This window comes from Monodon monoceros, unplaced genomic scaffold (assembly GCF_005190385.1).
Source record: "Monodon monoceros isolate NGI ecotype Baffin Bay Population unplaced genomic scaffold, NGI_Narwhal_1 Super_Scaffold_9, whole genome shotgun sequence".
NCBI classification, from domain to species: domain Eukaryota; kingdom Metazoa; phylum Chordata; class Mammalia; order Artiodactyla; family Monodontidae; genus Monodon; species Monodon monoceros.
The window spans coordinates 11,031,936-11,051,975 of NW_021703786.1; the positions used below are offsets into that span (position 1 = coordinate 11,031,936).

Below are 20,040 nucleotides of genomic sequence, written 5' to 3' on the forward strand. Positions count from 1 at the left end.
TAGGTGGTCACAAAGCATCGAGCTGATCTCCCTGTGCTATGCGGCTGCTTCCCACTAGCTATCTATTTTACGTCTGGTAGAAACACTGTGGTATTTTGTTTATACTTTATACATTATGGGTTTAACTTTCTGTACAAGACATTCTTCTTGACTCCTTCAGGCTTCAAGACTCTTTTCTGACTTATTTTTGTTTTCTGTGAAGTAGCTAGCTAGCATAGCTCCTTGCACATAGGAACTCAATAAAAATGTGTAGGATTGACTTGTTTAACCTATACTCTCAATATCTCATGGTATTTCCACTGATTTATTATCTTGGTCAAAAAGTAATTCACCTGGAATAGCTTAGGAAAGTATACAAACCCTAATTTGCATGTACAGTCCACGTCTCCCCAGAGAAAGTGCAAAATGTGGTAGCTGTCCAGTAAATATAGACAAAGGGGACCTTTTCAACTAAAACAAAAAACAAAAAAAATCGCCCTACTCATCTACATTTGGGCAGGGAGGCTGGCCATACAGGCAGGGGTTTTCTTAGCCAGGTAAGGAAAAGTTGCTGGCATAAGGCTCTAACCTCTCTCCACGCACAGCTGATAACCTATAAAAGGGTAACTTCCCCAGGCTTTTCCTCCCTCAAAGCTAGAGACGCTCCTGCCCCAAGCTACTTCTGGGTGCCTTACTGAGAGTTCATTCTTTCACATTTTACATGTCCTACCTCTGATCACTCTTTTCACTCCAGCAGTATCAACTCCTCCCTCCCGTCTATTCCCCTAATCCATTCTAGGGTTTTCCCTGAGGAGTAAAGTTGACACTTATCAGCATACCCATCCCCTCCCGGCATGTGGTCTCTGGCCTCCGCCTGGCCACGAATCTCTGGCCATTGGAGAGAAAGCTTCACAACTCTTGAGAGGTAGTGGGTGTTTCCCTGAACCGTTCACACGGAGGATTCCCAGTGACTGGCAGTTCTGGCACTGAGCAGAGCCTTTATAATAATGGTCTAATACGCTGGAGCCACAGGCCCAGGGCTGTTGTTGGATAATAATAAAACATATCACAAACTGCCACAAAGGGAAAGCCTCCGGTATAGAATTTGTTCGTTTTCTTCTGGTGACAGCTAATTTCAGTATCTCTCTTGCTCATCATAGAGCATTAAAGACGAACACCAACAAAGAGTATGCCCAGAAAAGAGGGACAGAGACTAGGACAATTGTATTTCCCCAGGACCATCAGAACAGTCCATCACTAACCTGTGAAAGCTAAATCAGCAGTCCACCTACATAACGCCTAGATAGCTCTAAAATTTTGTATGGAATTGTAAAAATCGAATTTTCCCATTCAAGTTACAACTCAGAAGATATCTCAGAGGGAGCATAATCGCCCAAAAACCTAGGCTGATGTGCTATCAGGACACTCATATAAACCCAGTATAAACCCTTCCTCCCCCCGCTGCAGTGTTCAAGGGAATCAGTGATGCCCCTCCAGCCCAGGGCCAGGCCAATTACCTTTCATCCCACCAGAGAAGCCTCTCCAGTTGGCAAAGACCATCAGAGGCAGCCCTTCACGGTTGAAGTCCTTGATAGCCTGATAGGTCTTAAACGCAGAATCTGGGAACCAAACCTGGCCAGCCTGCTGGATTATCTATTAGGAAAAGCCAAAGAAGAAGACACAATTAACAACACAGTCTGAAGGGGAATCTCTCCCGGGAGAATAAAGTTTTACTGTTAAAAACTCAAAATCAAACCAAACCAAAGTTGTTGTTCATCAAGAAGATCATCCTTGAAATAAAAAAGAAGAAAGGATCCCGGCTCTTTGACTTTGTTAAATACTCCTCTTCCTAAGTCTTGATTCCACCACCCACCCCTCCTTAGTCCAAAGGGGGAAACCTTACTGCTTCCAAAGGAAGGATGCAGCCTGAGGCATCCTCCTTCTAGGCTTCCCAGGGCAACTTTAAGTGACTTGACCACACAGCTCCAAGCAAGCCCCCTGGTCAGTCTCCACGTGCTCTCACCTCTGTGCCTGGTACAGCTTCCCTGTACTGTGCTTTGTCAGCGGCGCTTGAGGTAGCCCTGCTGCATAAGCTCATCTCGTCTCCCCGACCCTTTGTCAGGCTGTGAAGACTTAATCCACCCTTTTGAAAAGGATGGGACTTCCCTGGTGGCACAGTGGTTAAGAATCCGCCTGCCAGTGCAGGGGACACAGGTTCGAGCCCTGGTCTGGGAGGATCCCACATGCCGCAGAGCAACCAAGCCCGTGCGCCACAACTACTAAGCCTATGCTCTAGAGCCCACGAGCCACAGCTACTGGAGCCAGCATGCCACAACTACTGAAGCCCACGCACCTGGAGTCCGTGCTCCGCAACAAGAGAAGCCACCCCAAGGAGAAGCCCGCACCCTGCAACTAGAGAAAAGCCCGCATGCAGCAACGAAGACCCAATGCAGCCAAAAAGAAAAAAAGAAAAAAAAAGGATGGGCTGTGGCTTTCACATTTGGTGTCGGGGCAGACTTCCTTATTAATTCCAGTAGGAGCTCTTCCACGAGTGCTTGGACAACCAGGACCAGTGGGCCCTCAGCATCATCTCAGCTGCCTTTCTAGAAGACCACATACCCAACAAAAGAAGACTGTTTTCTAGCAACAACAAGACCACTGTAAAGGCCCATTTAATTTTTCAGGCAGAATTTAGCTTGCGGTCCATTTCGAGTCATCTTAAAAGTGAGCTCGTGATGGTCTGAAATCATTAAAGGCTGCTGGCTGCCCTTTCCTCTAAAATTGGTGGTTTGCAATGCTCCCAATATATCCACGGCTCCGCAGAGGCGGAAACACAGCTCCAAGCATGGGCGCTCGGGGTACTTGAGGTGACCTACCTTGGCTTCAGAATCCAGGTTTGCAGGATCAGCTGGGATACTTAGTTCCACGGTTCGGGTTTCCACGGCAACTACTCCCACGGGTATTCCTCCTAGCCTGATAAAAAATGAGCCTCGTAAGAACCCAATGTATGTCTATGTTACAGCTAGTCATTTATTTTCCAATCCTACATCAAAACATTGATGGAAGGGGATGTGGAAACAAATATAGGGTCAGGGGGAAATCTGACTTTTCTGGGGGTAAAATGTTACTCTACAGATTTGGTAAAAATGGCAAATTTGGTAAATATGGAGGAAACTGCATATTTACCAAATATGATTGGTAAATCATAACTGGTAACTGATTCTGCCCTCAGGATCACTCCTATTCTCCACCACAGGATAAATTCAAACCAAGGGTGGTACCAGGGGAGCCTCTGCATTTAGACTCAACAGCCTAGTACGTGTGTGAGATCTTGTACACACACACAAATGAACACACACACACCATCACTGTGGTTGCCAAGTGAAATTTCTCAGTTCACCCTACAGCATGTCTTTGGTGAAGATGAAGGGAAACAGTCTGAAAGGCAGTAGGAACCTGAAACATCATTGCTGGAACAGACCTGTAGTTTTCTATGGAGTATTGATAACGTGGTTCCTGGTAAGATTTGAGGGTACAGTAGGTCTTACCATTGGGCGTGTGGATGGGGAGTGTGCAGGTGTGTTACGGGGATGATGAAAAACGTGTGCCAAGTGTAGGGAGGTGGTTGAACAAGCCCTTAACTTTCTCTTCCGTTGGAAAAGAGCAGTGGGACAGGGTTAACCTTCAGAAGTCATCTTGGTTGAATAGGTGATCTATACTGGAAGGATAAATTTAATCTCCAAGCTCTGTTAATTTAAAAAACTGTTCAGGAGCTCAAAGCCTCTGCATCTGTACTCCATGATACCCTCCCACACTTGGTCCTCATAAAGATTTCCTAGTAAAAATCAGGAGGAGAACGAGAAAGTGAGTGTGAGTGAGCCTGCAAGGTACAGGGTGAGTCCTCACTCTGGAAAATGTGATTCAATCTTTACCTTCTCAGCCGCATTCCTTGGGGTTGGGGCTGGAACGGGTTATAGTCTCTCATTCCCCACAGCATCTCCATAACAAACTTTTCCATGAAGGATGGTCTTTGGTTGTTACATTGGCTACTGGAAACGGATCCTTGTCATCACAAGAGGCCTGACAGGGGCCTGAGTGAGGACCACCCACCCCCTTGTCACTTGCCTGCACTGAATCAGAATCAAAAGCTCTCTAGACAATCAGACAACGAGCAGAAGGTACACAGGAGGGTTTAGAAATATTTCTGTTCACAATGATTAACAATCCAACTGGAAACTTGTAATTGCAAAAGCCACCCTAAATCGGTAACTTATAACTTATATATTAGGGCCCATGTGACCTAATAAAGAACATCTTTATCCGAGTATTACAGTTATTTATTGAACTTGAAAACAGCTCAGAACAACTTCTGTTTTCTATTATACTACATATAAATTTTATCAGGCTAGCACATGAAGATGCTACATCTTGTTTTATAGTGTGTCCCTGGACAAGGTGCCATGGAATAATAAAAGACAATTTACAGCCCATAGCACACATATTCCAAACATACATACCAAAGATGAGTTTTGGCAGCACTTACAGTAACAATCCCAGAAGAATACATTTATATTTATTTCTCGAAATGCCATTGCTTTTGAAAGAAGCTAGCTCCATTTGTGTTTTATATACTTGTGACCATGTGTATGTGTTTGGAGTAAGAAGCCCAGAACTCATCAGATGGAAAGAAAGAAGTCAGAGTGAGGGCCGCAATAAACAATGGCAGAGCTAACCAAAGCCAAGCTTGACTGAACTTGCTCACAGAACAGTCCCTGTTCTTCCAATCGTAAGTGTAAAGCATTATTCTCCTGTTTCCCACGGGAGGATCTTAAAGACCTTAACAAAGGTCTGGCTTTCTCGGTCATGTTTTTTAAGGACGGGAAAACTGAAGCAGAATGGATAAGAGACACAGTCTCAAAAAAGTTGCTTGTAGTGTCCTGTGAAGACTCTAACAAACCAGTAGGTCCTGAGTGGGGGGGCTCTCTCCCCAGTGGGAGTTCTGCCAGGCACAAAGAATAACCCTCACTGGGACTCGGAAGCCTGCGGTGCGGCAGAAGCCTGGGAGGCCGGAGAAGATGGGAGCTGGTCCCTGGGAGTCTCGGTCCAGGCAGACTCCAGGCTGAGTCCTACTCAGAGCCCCAGTGAAAGATCCCGCCTGGTGGGATTTGCCATCTGACGGCTCCTGGCCACTGGCAGCACAAGGCGTGCTGACCTGCTGGATGGAGAGCACCACAAAGCCTAGAATTATTTTCGAGGCTGGAATCTAAATCTCAACCCAGTGTGACATGTTTGAGGATCTTGGGCAGGTGCCACTTTTCACCAGGATAAGGAAACCTGATTGCCCCCGAGAGGAAGGTGAGCTCCAGATGTGGGTCCCCGGGGCGGCGAGTCTCCGAGGTGCAGAGCCAGATTAAGATCAGCCTCGGCAGGTGCTCGTTACGGCAAGCCTGGCAGATTATTTCGTGCAGAGCTCGCTGTTGAGTGAAGCACTTCTTAGAGTGGGTATTAAAATTTAATAGAAACTTCAATTTCCCCCTTGAAAACTACAGGTATGCCTGCAACCTATTCCAGCTTATTTGACCCACTCCTGTTTCAGGTAAATTTTTTTTTTTTTTTTCAATTCAAATCTGATGATAAGCCAGTACAGTGCATTTGTTACTTGAATAATCTCAATGCCATGAAGGAACTTCTTCCGGCTACACAGATCTTTTGGGTGGGTTACAGAGAGAAGTAGACAAGTCTGATTCACTGGCCATCTACTCCTGAAAGAAAATGGTCTTTGGGGGATAGAGCGGGGGTCACTGGTGAGCTATGGCTATTGTGGTTGGGCTGTACAGCCCCAGAGAGCTTTTCTTTCGGTATTATGAAAAGGAAGTGTTGCCAAAACCAGACTTCAGATTAAACGCATCATTAGAGTGACACGCTAAATGACCACTGGGAACCAGTGCTCCAGTTATGCTGCCTTGGGCATGACTATAATCCAGTATGCTGAGAAAGTTTAGACAAAGAGAACGTTATTGGTAAAAACCTATACAGCCCTTTCTTTTCTTGTTTTTAGTTGGGAGGAAAAAGTGCTTCCAAAACAAAAGAGCTCTTACCTGGCTCTGCCAACTGCCACAGTCTGTGCCCAGGGCTGCATGATCTCTGAGAAAGAGCCATAGTCAAAAAATCCACTCAACCACTGACCTTTCTGGGCTACAGAAGGGAAAGAAAGAAAACAGAAAATTAAAATGGTCAATTCATTCAGAATACACTGGAATTGGCAAATTGGAGGTTGGATTTGGGGGGTTATTTGTTTTTAAACCTATTATAATAGATGGAAACATTAGGCCCCTGAATGTTCATCTGCCTTCAGACCTCATCTCCTATTTCATTTGCTAGTCTGAATAAAAAGAATCATTTATCAGCAAAAGCATCATTTATTGTTAAACGATGGGGTTCAGCTAGCAGAGAGAGTTTGTGTCTTTTAAATAAATAACCTGGTTTTTTTTCAAAACACCACAAACATTTGTCAAAAGGCAGCCAAGTCATTAAAGATGTTTTCAAGAAGTGTATTTCTATTTTAAAACTTAGCTTACAATTTTGATTCCAATGATTTTCTTTTAATGGAAAGCTGAAGACAGCCAAATGATAAGTATTAATGATCACACGAGGACCCAAATTTGAGGAAAAGAAAAGGGACTCAGCTTCTCTGCTAGAAAAGCAACAAGATACATCCGCTTTATTTACTGCTCACAAAGTATAATCTTACTACAAGAAAGGGCCGTGCCTGTATACTCTTGATAGGTATCAAAAATATAATGGTTCAGATGAACACACTTAATGTCATTAACCTCCTTTGTGCATAGAATTTCCTTCACTGGCAAGACACATAAACTTTCAACATCTTAGTTTAAGATAACTTCTGTTCCACAGGTATCCATGTTTGACCAAGGCCCCATAAAAGCTTCTGCAAATAACTGTTTCCTGGCTGCCCTCTCGGCTCATAGTTTCTCAGCAAGTCTTCTAATTTGAACATGGCCCTCCGCCCCCTAAAAACTCAAGCCCAAAACCAATTAAAAGTGGAGATCCGAGCAAGCTAACCTCTGCTGACTTAAACAGGATGGAGAGTGTTTTATCAAGACTCAACTTGTAATTACTGTGTTCTACATTCCTTGCCTCTATGGCCCCAGTGTAAAATGTGATCGTCCATTTCAAAATTATCTCTCTATCATGAGCCCAAAGCCGATCGTTTAGATTCTGGTCTCGTGTTGGGCATCAGTTTGAAGAATATCACGGCACTATCTCCTCTAATAAATGACTTTAACTTTTCACCTAGAAGATACCTGCTTTAACTTATCACAGGGAATCATCTGCTTTCTTTAACGCTTCCACTAAATTAAAATCTGAAGTCAGTCGATTTGGGAGCAAGTGTTAGCTGCACAAGAGACAGCAGGATGAATTACTAGGGAGTCGATGAAAAAATATTATCCAAAACCCAGAAAACTTAGTTTATCACAAATTCATTTTATTCTGTGGATCTCATTAATAATAGCCAGGATAATGCCCATCTACACACACACACACACACACACCTGTTCACCCCATGAAAGAGGGCTCAAATTTTGATAAAGGTTCTAAACCAAACTCCTAAGTGCATCAGGATATTGAAATTTTAACTTTATATGCTTGGATCATTTGATGGTTCTTACTTCAATAGTAATGATTTGGAACCACAGAATTCATTTCAAAATGGAAATTGTTTTTCTTTAAAACCCCTCCTGTCTTATATGTTGATTGACAGAGGGGAGTCATTAGTGGGCTATGGCCATTGCAGGTGGGCTTTACTGGGCCTCCTCAAAGAAGAGCAGGTCATGTTCAATTCAGATGTAGAACTTAGAAGCCAGCTAACATGGCATCCCGTAATTCCCAGGAGAACACTCACTAAGTCTTGTTCTGAATTCTGCCAGAAAAGTCCTGTATTTTAAGGCTGACAGGTATCTTAGGTTCGTAGTTCTTATTATAAATCTTGGTATAAAAATGAGAGGTAGGGAAAAAGATTACTATGGTGATTTTTCTGGTGATGTAAGAAAAAGTATTTAGTTTTATTAAGATTAACAAGAAAAGGAATTGAAGACAACAGGTAACATTTTAAATTAAAGTCAGCCCTCCTCTGGTGATTTTTTTACACTATCTATAGTTAGGCTTCAGATTAAGCCCAACTCCTATGTATTAGCTGTGAGACCTTGCCCAAATCACTTAACTTCTCTGAGCCTGTAAAATGGTCATCTCTTCTTATCTCTGAGAAGTAGTAAGTCCAAATAAGATAGTGTATATGGAAGTGCTTTACAGGCCCACCTGGCTTAGTGGGTGCCCACAAAGGTTTATTAAGTCTTCCTTATGAAGACTTCTTTCTCTTTCAACAAAATCACAATGACTCTTAAGTTTAAGGAATTATCTTCTGCATTCCACTCTTCTTTTAGATATAGCCTTTTTGGGAGGAAATAGTTGCAACAAACATGGAAAAAAGAACAAACACTTTCTCAAAAAGCCTAAAAAAAATAGATTCAAAATGTAGCGGGGGGTTTGGGGCTTCACAAAAGAACTTCCCACTAAATAAGGTTTGTTAAAATTGCCAAATGGACAGACAAACAAGAATGTACATTTGCCTTACGTGGAGTTACCTTTTTTTTCCCCTCTTTTTGTTTTTTAAGTTTGGTAAAATCAGCCCCAAGACAGAGGGATATATTAGATAAACATGGAGGGAGGGCTTGTTCTTACTCGATACAGTTATCACATTAAAAGTTCTGCACAGTCTCTTCATGAATAAATAATCTTACAAAGCAACCTTACATTAATAAATAAGGCACAGATCAATACTATTACCAAAATCATATGAGAAGAAGGGCACATGCAGGGTGGGTGCCCAGCAACAGCTTGCTGGGAAGAGTGCAGTCACACTCTATAGTGAAGGGTCCCAAAGACCTTTTCCAAAACTTATCTGATCAATCTCTGTTTATAGAGACTAGATGGTCAAAGATTCTGGTCCTGTAATTCTATGACTTTATGGCTTATATTTAACTGTTTTAAAGTCTTTGAGCCCATTAAATAATAAGTGCTCTAATAACAGAAAAGAAATGTATTAATGACTCCAATGCTTATGACTCAATGGCTGATTTCATTCATTTTTCATTTGTTCTTGAAGGATTTTCCACTTTTTTCTTCAGGGAGCTGTTTTTCAGATTTCCCTCATTTCCAGGTACTTCAGTGGCTTTGTTTTCTTTGTCATATACTATTGTGCAGGAATTGGTTAGTGATTGAAAGGAAGACTGGAAGTTTGAGGGCCAGGGTGCCACAGACCCTCAAATGTGTACATACTTGGGTGGGGACGGCCTGCCAGCATCCAGCGAGGGTCATATGGAGTCTTTGTGGGAATAAACTCGATGACTCTATCTATAGGATCCTTGGAATTCAGGAGAGGAACTGAACTGTGTACACTCTGAAAGGAGATTGGGGGGGAAAGAGCACAGCGGTCAGTGAACAACTCCAACTCAGCAGCAATCGTTATGGACAAAGACAGCAGGGACCACATATGGAGTCACACCCGTTAGTCCCAATCATCAGCTAGAAGAACCCTAATCTCGAGCCAAGCCCTGAGGAACATGTACAGCCCTCAAGTCTCATGTAGGAGCCTGGCAGAAAGTGGGGCATTCTGACTCCTGATTTCAGTGTGCCCAGGCTCTCCGGGAAGCTCCCCAGAGGGGTGGATACCGATTACAAAGGGGAAGACCCACAATGAGGAAGAAGCCTTAATAAGCTGGGATCTGAGCCCAGATAGGACACGAAGGCTTCTGTGGCTGGAAATCATCAGAAAGGGGCCTAACCAATGAAATCCAAAGGCATTTTAAAGGTAGAAGGCAAAAGATGGCTTTAAGAAAAAAAAAGAAATCAACGGCTTCCAGAGAACATATCGTAAAAAAATCCCTCTACTATAAAACAGTCGCACACGCAGAGGCAGTGAACTCTGGTGAAAAGGCTGGGTGCTATGGGCTTCCTCGGTGCTGGAAGGAAGGGGGGAGGGCTTACCTTCGGCATGTAGGACAGCCAGTGCAGGACAGTGAACACCCCTTCAAAGTCATCACAGACAGTGCTGTGGGTCACCCCATTGTTGTGCATGATCTGGATGCCCCCGAGCTGGTTATTGGAGGTGTATACTTCCCTTCCGAGGACCTAGAGAAATAAACAAGGGAAAAGACATCCGTCCAGACAGAGAGAAAGGCAAAGTCTATTTCGTAACTCCCACGAAAATGGATTCTTTTCTCCACAAGACAGAGTCCAGCCTCCGTGGGTTGTGCTGAGGGACTATCTGGACCTTTGTCCTAAAAAGAAAACTTGGAAAACACAAAAGGCTTTTAAACAATCACATATTCTGTTGCAATTTAAACACCAGCAAGCCTCTCTCTCTCTCTACTAGCTGCCACAGGTGTGCATGGCATACTTGACTCTGAGCTGAAATCATGGCAGTGGGTAAAGCTGGGACCCTGAGACACAGGCTACATCATCGCCTGCAGGCCTGGCCAAGCTGCTGCCTGTAGGCACAGTAGAGGGAATGTGCCTGTCTTTTGACAACCTCAAATGATGAGTCTCAGTTAAATAGAAACACTGTGAGGTTTGGATGCCTCATTTTTTAAGGGTTAATTTTCCCCTTTACATTGGATTTTTAAAGCAAAATCCTGAAGCAACTCATGACACATACATGAATGAACCCTTGAGCCGACAGTCCTCTTTGTGTGCTGGGTGCAGGGTAGTGATTTATACCCAAACCTGCCTCTCCTGCGTCCTTCCCTCCCAAGGTTCCAGGGAATTCAGGGCCTCAGTTCCCTGGTGTATCCATCCCTAGAGGAGTTTAACCCTTGTGAGGTTGAAGGGCATCTGCAATAGGAAACCATAAAGTTTCCTTTAAAAAAGAAAAAAAAGGAAGAAAAAATATTCTTCGACTTGGAAATTGTAGGGTTTCTTTTTCCCTTGAAGATTGGTTAATAATTTCTTTCAGGGAGGGAGGTTTTCTGACCCAGCAGATGGGCGCTGGGCAGCCTGATCACTGACTATTGCAAACTTCTGAGTGTGTAGTAATTGCCAGTCATCTATGGTAGCCCTGGAGAGCTCTTAACGGCTGTAGAGCGCTTACTGTATTTTACCTCTTCTTTTCCCTTTCCTTCTTTAGAAAATAACCGTAACACAAAATTTCTTCCTTACTTTTATTCATTTCCAGTCTCTGGGGAGAAGTGAATAAATGAAAGACCAGCAAATTCTACCTGTATATTCCCATCCTGCCCCTTCCTGTTAGGAGCTGGTTCCCCTGCATGCTGGGTCAGCCCCAACATCAAGACCCGCCAAAGGCTGAGGAAGGTGGTGGCCAAAGCAATGACCTCCATGTGACCCAGCTGGCCTTGGTCCCATTTAACTTCAGCTAGGAAGGATGGAAGAGACTCTTCTGAAAGGAATATGGGAAGCAAAATGGCTCTCGGATTACTGCTTTCCTCGCTAAGGAAGCAGAGAACAAGCCTTTGCAGGCAGCCCTGAGCTGAGTAACACAGCAGCAGCTCCTTTGAAGGAGCCCCCAGATCCAGGGAGGCCGTATCTGACCACTGGGCTCCCATCCGCCTCTCGGTCTGTCTTTCATCTCAGCCCAGGCGCTGTGGCTCTTTTCTCATTCTCCTGCTGTCTCTTTCCATTTGCCCTCTCCCTGACTGATACACTGATCTCTCGGTCACTCGGCTTTCTGCTCCACTGAGTCCATATTACTAATAACACCTCCGCCACGGCCAGTTTACCTCATGAAGGCAGGAGCACATCATTATAAAATAAACTCATAACTTTGACATTCTAGCAAATACTCGCCGTTTGTTATTTTTATGGCTTTAGTCTTTCTAACAGGCAGAGGGCATTACATACCTGTTTCATTTCTATCTTTAAATGTGTGCACACGCACACTCGCACATGCACCAGGAAACAAAACAGAATGAAAAACCAACCCCAAACAAATGTCCAAAGCAGTCAGATGACGGGGGACCCTGGTGGAGGCAGAAACCCTGTCACTCAGGGAGGCCGCGCTCTGATCTGGCTCCGGTTTTATGGATGTCATAAACCTGATGGTCCACAACTGGTCCTTCTGGGACAGACGGCCTCTCTGCCAGAAGTCATTCAGTGTGATCAGCAGTATTTTTAATTATTAAAATAAAATTGGAAAGGGGGAAACGAAATAAAAAGGAGACACAGTGCTGACCCTGAATATCTGATACCCACAATCTATGACAGGAGCCCAGAACTCCTTACTGCCTAGGAGACAGAGCTGGGGCTATTTTCTGCTCAGAAACGCTATTTTCTTTCCCATGAAACACTGTCTCTAGTACTTGATAACGTCCAACCACTTAGAACCTCACACCTCTCCAAAATCAGTAATGAACCCATCGAGGACCAATTTCAGAAAAAGGGACTGAACCAGACCAAGAGATGCTTAGCTGTTCAAATACACCTTCCTCGGATGTCTTTGCCCCTTCATTTCAAAGAGGAAGAGAGCCTCTAGAACTGGGCTACTCCTGGAGGCCCCCTCATCTCCCCATTCTACCCCATATTCTTACAAACTAATCGGAGACAGACTTGGAAGGAGCAAGAGTTTAATAACTTGGCATGTCTTCCCTTTACAAGTGGAAACTCAGGCTCTGACGTGTTGGCATTGTTCTGAAAAGGCGGCAGTATTTATACATTTCTTCTCCTCTGGGTTCAGAAAGAAAACCAGGGCTTACCACAACGAAGAACATTACCCTGGGCTAAAGAAATGTTTGTCATGTAAGAGGATTCATTTAATTTGGGAATTAAAGATAAAAATTATAGGACAGACTAACAGAGTATCCGAAGAGCTCTCTCTGATCAGCCTTATCATATGAGGTAGGGGGTGAAGAGGGGAAGGACACACAAAAATGAAACCTGCTTCACTAACCACAAACAAATGCCAACAATCATAGCTACTTAACAATCGGCGAAGAGAAAGCAGGAGCCTCCAGTTCATCTTCAATGACCATATGTTTGGAGCATGCACCAGCAGAATGAGGGCACACACAATAGCTCCTGATTTATAGGGGTCATTGCTGACTCAAGTGGTTTTAATGATTTTAGAATACTTCACAACAAAAGCTCCAACTGCAAAAGCAGAATCTGGGCGAGGACAAAATCCATTCTGCCTAACTCTGAAATGATTGCGCTGGAACAGTTACACTAACCCTGATGAGCATTGAGGAAGGCAAAGTAAAGAACCCACTGTTTTATTCTTCAATCTACTGCCCTACCAATCTTCTACAGAAAAACCTGGGGTAAACAACCCTCATTAACATAACATTTTCATGAAGTGGGCAAGATTCATTCACCAATTTTTTTCCAACTTGGACATATGCATTCTTGTATAAGTCAAGTTGCTTGCCATGTTCCAGTTCCGAAATTATTCCTCTCACATTTTATACTGCATGATACAAACTTTTAGTTTATCTGCCCAACAAGCATCAATAACCACTTAAACATAGGAACCACTCAAACAGAGGTGACTCTGATGAGGCCCCACTTTGCTGCCCCCAGGTCTAAGTGGAGAGGCAGTGCCATGCAATACTAGGAACAGGCACCATCTCAGGTCCCCTGCTGAAGAGTGCCCACGCCGCAGGGCTGAGCCTGAAAGAGGATCTCCATTCACTCTCCATATAAACTTCAGCCTCATCCAGCACTTACAGCTGGCAGACCTGGGAATTAAGAGCGCTGCATACAGTCAGTGATTAGCAGAACACAAATGTTAAAGGCTCCACGAAAGATGCTACATAGCCTTTAGAAATTTTGAGATACACAGGAAGTACAAATGAATGCAGCTATACATACATACACGCAGAGGCCTTAGCCGCTGCTGCTGTTGCCCCTTATCTAGAGACACTGCAGACAGCTCAGGTTTACCACAGCTGACAGGCAATGAAAACAGTCTAATAGACCGCCTGCTCTCGCCCTTAAATCCCTTTTTGGAGATCAAGATAAACACGTTCTTCCCTTCCCCAGTGCTCCAGACATTTGACTGAAGTGGCAGAGCACTGTGAGGTTTTGTGCAAATGAAATCGCTGTGTGATACTGAATGAATGTAGTATTTATTTGTCAGGATATTTGTCAGCACACAGGCACTGAGATTTCCAAGTTTCATAGATGTAACTTAGCTCAATTGTTTTTAAAAAATTGCTTTTGTCCTGATATATACATTATGTTGGAGACCTTCCGACGTATAAGCAAATATTTGCAATCATGTGCTGAAGATGTGAAAAATAATGATGCATATCGATGGAATAAAAAATGAATTCTGCTGCTTTCCTCCCTTTATCCAACCTTTCCCCCTTTAAACATTCCTGATGGGTCAGTTAAAGAAGGAGGGAGTACAAAAGTCCTCCTGCATCTAAGAATTAGGCTACACAAGCTGAGTCCTTGCTGCAATACTCCATCTCATTACGATATTTCTATTCTCAAGAGGATTTGAGGAGGGGTTTTGTAAATTTCCTGAGCAACTGTCATCACTGGACTTCATCCACGATTCTAGACATTAAAGTCACTCTGGGGACCTGTCAGGTTATCAATAAAGGTTTGGCTAAGGCAGAAAGAGAGAGATGAGAAAGAATAAGTGGGAACACGGAAGAAGTATTAAAATGGGAACAAAAGAAAGGAGAAAGGATGAGAGAGGAAAAGGGAGGGGGGAGAAAAAAGAGGAAGGGGAAGAAAATATGCAATAGCTCATCTACTCATGCTGCTAACGCCCTCCTCCTTGACCTGACAGGACTACATTTTTAAAAGCTGACAAGTAATTCAATCTCCAATTAACAATTTTAAGTGGTGCAGCACATATTACTGTGTAAATGTTTCTCCAGGAATATATCCAAGGGTGAATGGAACTAAATCTCTAGGGAGACAGGACCAGTGCCTATGAGACCAAGAATACTTGGGGGTTCCAAAACACAGTCTCTGAATACAAAGACTCAGGGTCACAAGTTCCTCTCCCCACTTTGTTGCCCCTATTGTCACTGGCAAACCCTCCAGAGCTGGTTGGCAGCTGGAAGGCTAGGGTTGGGGACCGAGAAGGGCACAGTAACACACTGCTGGCACAGAATGGGAAAGGCTCTGGTGTGAGCCACGGCTGGATTCAACACTGTCCACCGCAAGACCAAAAATCTCTCAATTAGCAGCAAAATTATAAAGTGATCAGGTTTGCTGATGGATAAGCTGGAGTAAAGGGACGGAGCTACCAGCGGTAGAAAAGATATTTAGCCAAAAAGAAACTGAGGTGATACAGGCCAGAAATGACACTGGGAAGATCTCTGTTTACTGAGATGTAGGGAGAACAGAGGAATGAGTTAGATGGCAGAAGGATGGTAAGGATTTGAAGACTGACTGGTGAGGAACAGAGACGCATTTTTAATGTAACTGGGGTAGAGAACAGCCACATGACAGTTTACTTGTTAAATGTATAAGAACAGGCATAAGTTTCTGGAGTCAAAACTGATGTCAAACGAAATCATTCATCTCAGGGATCCATCAACTGCTCATTTAGCTACAGACTTGAGCATACTGACAATAAATTACTTCCAAAAATAGAAAAAATTTTAAACTGTGGTCTATTGAGGTATAATTCACATATAGTAAAATTGTCCATTTTTAGGTGTACATGAAATTTGCCATCACATAGGCATATAACCACCACCACAATCACCCCCAAAGTTTTCATCAGCCCCCAAAGTATTCTCATTCCCTTTGTAATCAATTCCCTTCTCCCACCTCTGACAACCACTGATCCTTGTGTCTCAACAATATTGCCTTTTCTAGAACGTTATGAGTCTAGCTTCTTTCAGTCAGCATAATGCATCTGAGATTTATTCATGCTGACACAGGTGGCAGTACTTCCTTTTTTACTGCACAGTACTATTCCATTTTATGGAAATAACACACCTTGTCCATCTCTTTGCCCGTTAGCAGACATTTGGGTGGTCCCCAGTTTTCGGCAACTATGAATAAAGCTGCTAGAGACACTCACGTACAGGTTTCTGTATGAATATACATTTTCATTTCTGTTGAGTAAATACCTAGGAGTAGGATTGCTAGGTTATATGGTAAGTGGATAACTGACTCTATTTTTTTTTTTAAATCTCAACTTTTTCAAAGTGGCTGTACCATTTTGCATTACACATGAGAGTTCTAGTTGTTTTGCATCCTTACCAACACTTAGTATTGTCTGCTTAGACTTTTTTATTTTAGTTTAGTGGTGTCTAATTGTGGTTTTAATTTGCATTTCCCTAATGACTAACGATAAATATCTTTTTGTGTGCTTATTTACCATCCTTATGCCTTTGGTGAAATGTCTGTTCAAATTTTTTACCCATTTAAAAAGTTACTGGGTTGTTTTCCTATTATTGAGTTGTGAGAACTATATATATGTGTGTGTGTATGTGTGTGTATACACATATACACACATACACACACACATATTTTTTCCAGTCACCTCCAGTGGTTTTTCTGAGTAGGATATTGGATGTGAGGTTGGTGGAAGGCAGATGGCTGTGTGACTGTCTGCCTGTGCCCACCAGTGGCGAGGCACAGAGTTTGGTGCCTGCTGGGATCTGGCTTCTTGGGGAGTAACACTGACCTTTCTTTCATCTTTGCAGCCTTTTTGTTTGTGTTTTCTCATTTACATCTGATGGGAAGCAATTTAATGTTTTCCCCTTAGAACACATGAAAAGCTTGTTATTGTCTTTTAGCCTAAATTTAAGCTCCATGAGAGCAGGAATCATCTTTGTACACCCACAGCATAAGAACAGAGCTTTACACACAACAGGCACACAATAAATGCAGGTGAACTGCCATAATTCTCACTGCTCTATCAAAACTCAGCTCTGGTTTGTATTTTCAGCAAGCTGAACTACTATAAGCAAATGAAGTCTTTCCTATTAGTGTTATAATGTGTAGCAGATTCTTTAAGCAAAAGGAGTGGTTCAATTTTCCTCTCCTTTTAGTTTTCCCCAGTGTAGACACTGGGTTTTCCTTTCAAAATTCTTTACCTGGGCTAGAATTAAGCTAGTAACTCTATGTACTATAAAGTCATATTATACTAGGGTTGCTCTACTGAACTGCATAAACCTGCTTTAGCTGTTGAGAAGACATTTTATCAGAGGGTTAGATAGAAAATGAAGATACCCAAAACTTGATTATATGTTCCAATGGTCTTGACTTCTCATATTTGCATCTTATGCTGTTGGATAAATTTGGGTGAGGGGCTTCCCTGGTGGCGCAGTGGTTGAGAGTCCGCCTGCCGATGCAGGGGACACGGGTTCGTACACGGGTCCGGGAAGATCCCACATGCCACGGAGCGGCTGGGCCCGTGAGCCATGGCAGCTGAGCCTGCGCGTCCGGAGCCTGTGCTCTGCGACGGGAGAGGCCACAGCAGTGAGAGGCCCATGTACAACAACAACAACAACAACAACAAAAATTGGGTGAGTTCTTTCCCTTAATAAACACCGATTTCTCAATTTCTCTTATATGCAAACTATTTTAAAGGGCTTAAATTCCAGACTCTGAGACATTTAAAAAACTAGGAACCAGTGAAGAATCAACCAGAAAAACTTGAAGCCTGAGCATGATAATCTATAGCTCAATCTAAACAGCTCTTAAAGCTTCTCCTTTCATAATTCAACACCCCTGACTGTGTACATCAGCTGATTAGACTGTGTGAAGATGGCCACTCTGAATGAGAGGGGACATAGCCAGATTTGGATCCATGCACAGGGGACATTCCCGAGAATGATGAACAGCCAGGAGTCAGGTTTCTAAACAGTCTCGTTTCCTGCGTCTTTATCATATTCACACAGCAGTCTGTGCACAGCCAGGGACCAGGTCTGTCTTCCCCCTGGAAGACTGAAGTCCTTGCATTTCTAATCTACCAACGTGTGCAGTTCTTGCACTTTTAATTTATGAGCGTGTGGGGGGGACCTCTCTGACTTGGAAACATATTGGCTTGGTCTAATGCTTGGAGATTATTAAACTCAGAGCTATGCTCCACTATCAAGTCTACAGATCTTTTATTTAGAAGATATGGTGCTCTAAATGCACAAAGAGCTCCCTGTCACCTTCACATTAAAGCCCCTAGTGCCTGGTAAATGGAATTATATAGCTGTCATCTCCTTTCCCCAAAGTTTTAAGAGTACAATGGGCTCATTTTTTCACACTCCATCCCAGCTTCAGAACTAAGAGACCTACTTTGTATTGATTTAAGGTCTCAGAAATAAATAAACCTGCTTCACCGCTGTGATTCACAACAAATTCATGATACACTATTGCATGATATATTTCAAGCTCTGGCTCTGGCTCTCTTTTTCCTCTGGTGAGTGATGGGGGAGGTGGGAGGTAGTGGGGAGCTGCAAAGCTGACAGCTGGATGGTTATTGGAGATGGCTGCTGACTGCAAATCCAAGAACAGACACTGTTGGAGGAGTATGGGATTTTTTTTAACTGGGGGGCAGGGGTGAAAAGCTAATTTACTTGGGTTTCAGGCTGGGGTTGGGGGAGAAGAAAGGTTAAGGGGAGAGGAGAGGGAAAGATGGAATAGCAAAGCTTCAACTGAACACTAATTTGCAAAGACAGAGCTATGAACATGTGTAGAAAGAAAGGTGAAGAAAATCCAGCATAAGACGGCGTAACATCTGACTGGAAGATGAAAACGCCAAGCTGCTCTGCTTAGGGCACTGTGCTGGCAGTCCTCAGGGGGCACTTAGCTTGAGTTCAGGGACAAGGTTTTATTAGAGGCAGAACGTGCAGAGACCCTACACGCCACAGAACCTTGTGAAGTGGAGGCATCTCTTGATTCCAATACTCGGGAAGCATCCCAGTCCGGGAGGCTGGAATGGACCCTCTAGAGAGAGGGTAGAGATGCTATGGAGGTCCACACGTATGAAGTGAGCCAGAGACTGCTCCCTGAGCTGAGAGGGTAATAAGCTCTAGCATTTTACATTTGGTTTGTGTGCCCATAGAGCTTAAGATTACCTCAGTCTACAGCACTTTTATTGATTCCTGAAATAAGTACCACCAAACCATGAGTTTTAACCACTACCTAAATATGCAGCACTCAGAAAGACCTATCTTTCAATCACGTATTAGGATCCTGACTTTCGATACGGCAGGTGATGGGCAGGTCTAAAAGCCTTGAGTGATGCCATGTGGCAGTCTCCTAAGGTTCCATAGAGTACTACTTCATAGTGGTGAGTTTTAGCTGTTTCTCTAGTAATTACTAAGTATTTCATATTTTCAGCTGGCAAGAATGTTATTTATGAGTCCAATTTCTTTTCTATCTTTGAAGAGCATTTTCATCTTCACTACATTTGTTCTTGAGACAAGACCAGACTCTGAAAGCAAAAATACATGGGAAAGAGTTTGGTTCTGTTAAGTTCTACATAAGCCAGACCATCAAACTGGGAGTTGCTTTGTTAATTTTGATCTACTTTTTAAGAGGTATTAGTTTGTCTTACAGAGAAACAGACTTTAGCCAAATATAAGGAAGAACTTTATACAGATGAAAGGGATTGGCTGAAAAAGTACTGAGCTCCCCTTCAGTTGAGTTTTTCAAGCATAACTGAATGACTATTTGGTAATGGAGTCACAGAGGAAATTCAAACAACAGTTGGGTGGTTGGACTTTTGAGGATCCTACCACTCCCAACAATTATAATTCTATGGCCCCTTGGTGTCATCATGAATGATATCACCCCTTCCACCCACCACGGGGCATTTATTCTTCCATAATATGGATAAGAAACAAAAAAATTTTGAATTGTTATGCTTTACAACTCCTATTCCTAATCTTGCTAATATGTAATAATTTTACACATCACTGATATGTAATCTCACTAACATAAAATTCTCTCACATGGAGTCACTTTTTTGATCCCCCCCAACTCCTTCCCCCTCATCTATCCTAACACGGTTCCCACGGTTCTCTAATCAAGATACATCTTCATAGCATAACAGAA

At 43.2% G+C, this 20,040-nt stretch overlaps 1 protein-coding gene across 11 annotated transcripts in view; it reads right to left on the minus strand.

The window, feature by feature from the left end:
• The window catches only part of ACACA (acetyl-CoA carboxylase alpha), a 238,061-nt gene that overhangs the window by 32,938 nt on the left and 185,083 nt on the right, over positions 1–20,040 (minus strand). For all 11 annotated transcript variants that reach the window (XM_029213013.1, XM_029213014.1, XM_029213019.1 and 8 more), the window contains 5 exons: positions 10,045–10,188; positions 9,337–9,457; positions 6,078–6,174; positions 2,856–2,952; positions 1,497–1,632 (listed from right to left, as the gene is read on the minus strand). In XM_029213013.1, the coding sequence (XP_029068846.1) occupies positions 1,497–1,632; positions 2,856–2,952; positions 6,078–6,174; positions 9,337–9,457; positions 10,045–10,188 (595 nt within the window). The remainder of the gene's footprint in view (positions 1–1,496; positions 1,633–2,855; positions 2,953–6,077; positions 6,175–9,336; positions 9,458–10,044; positions 10,189–20,040) is intronic.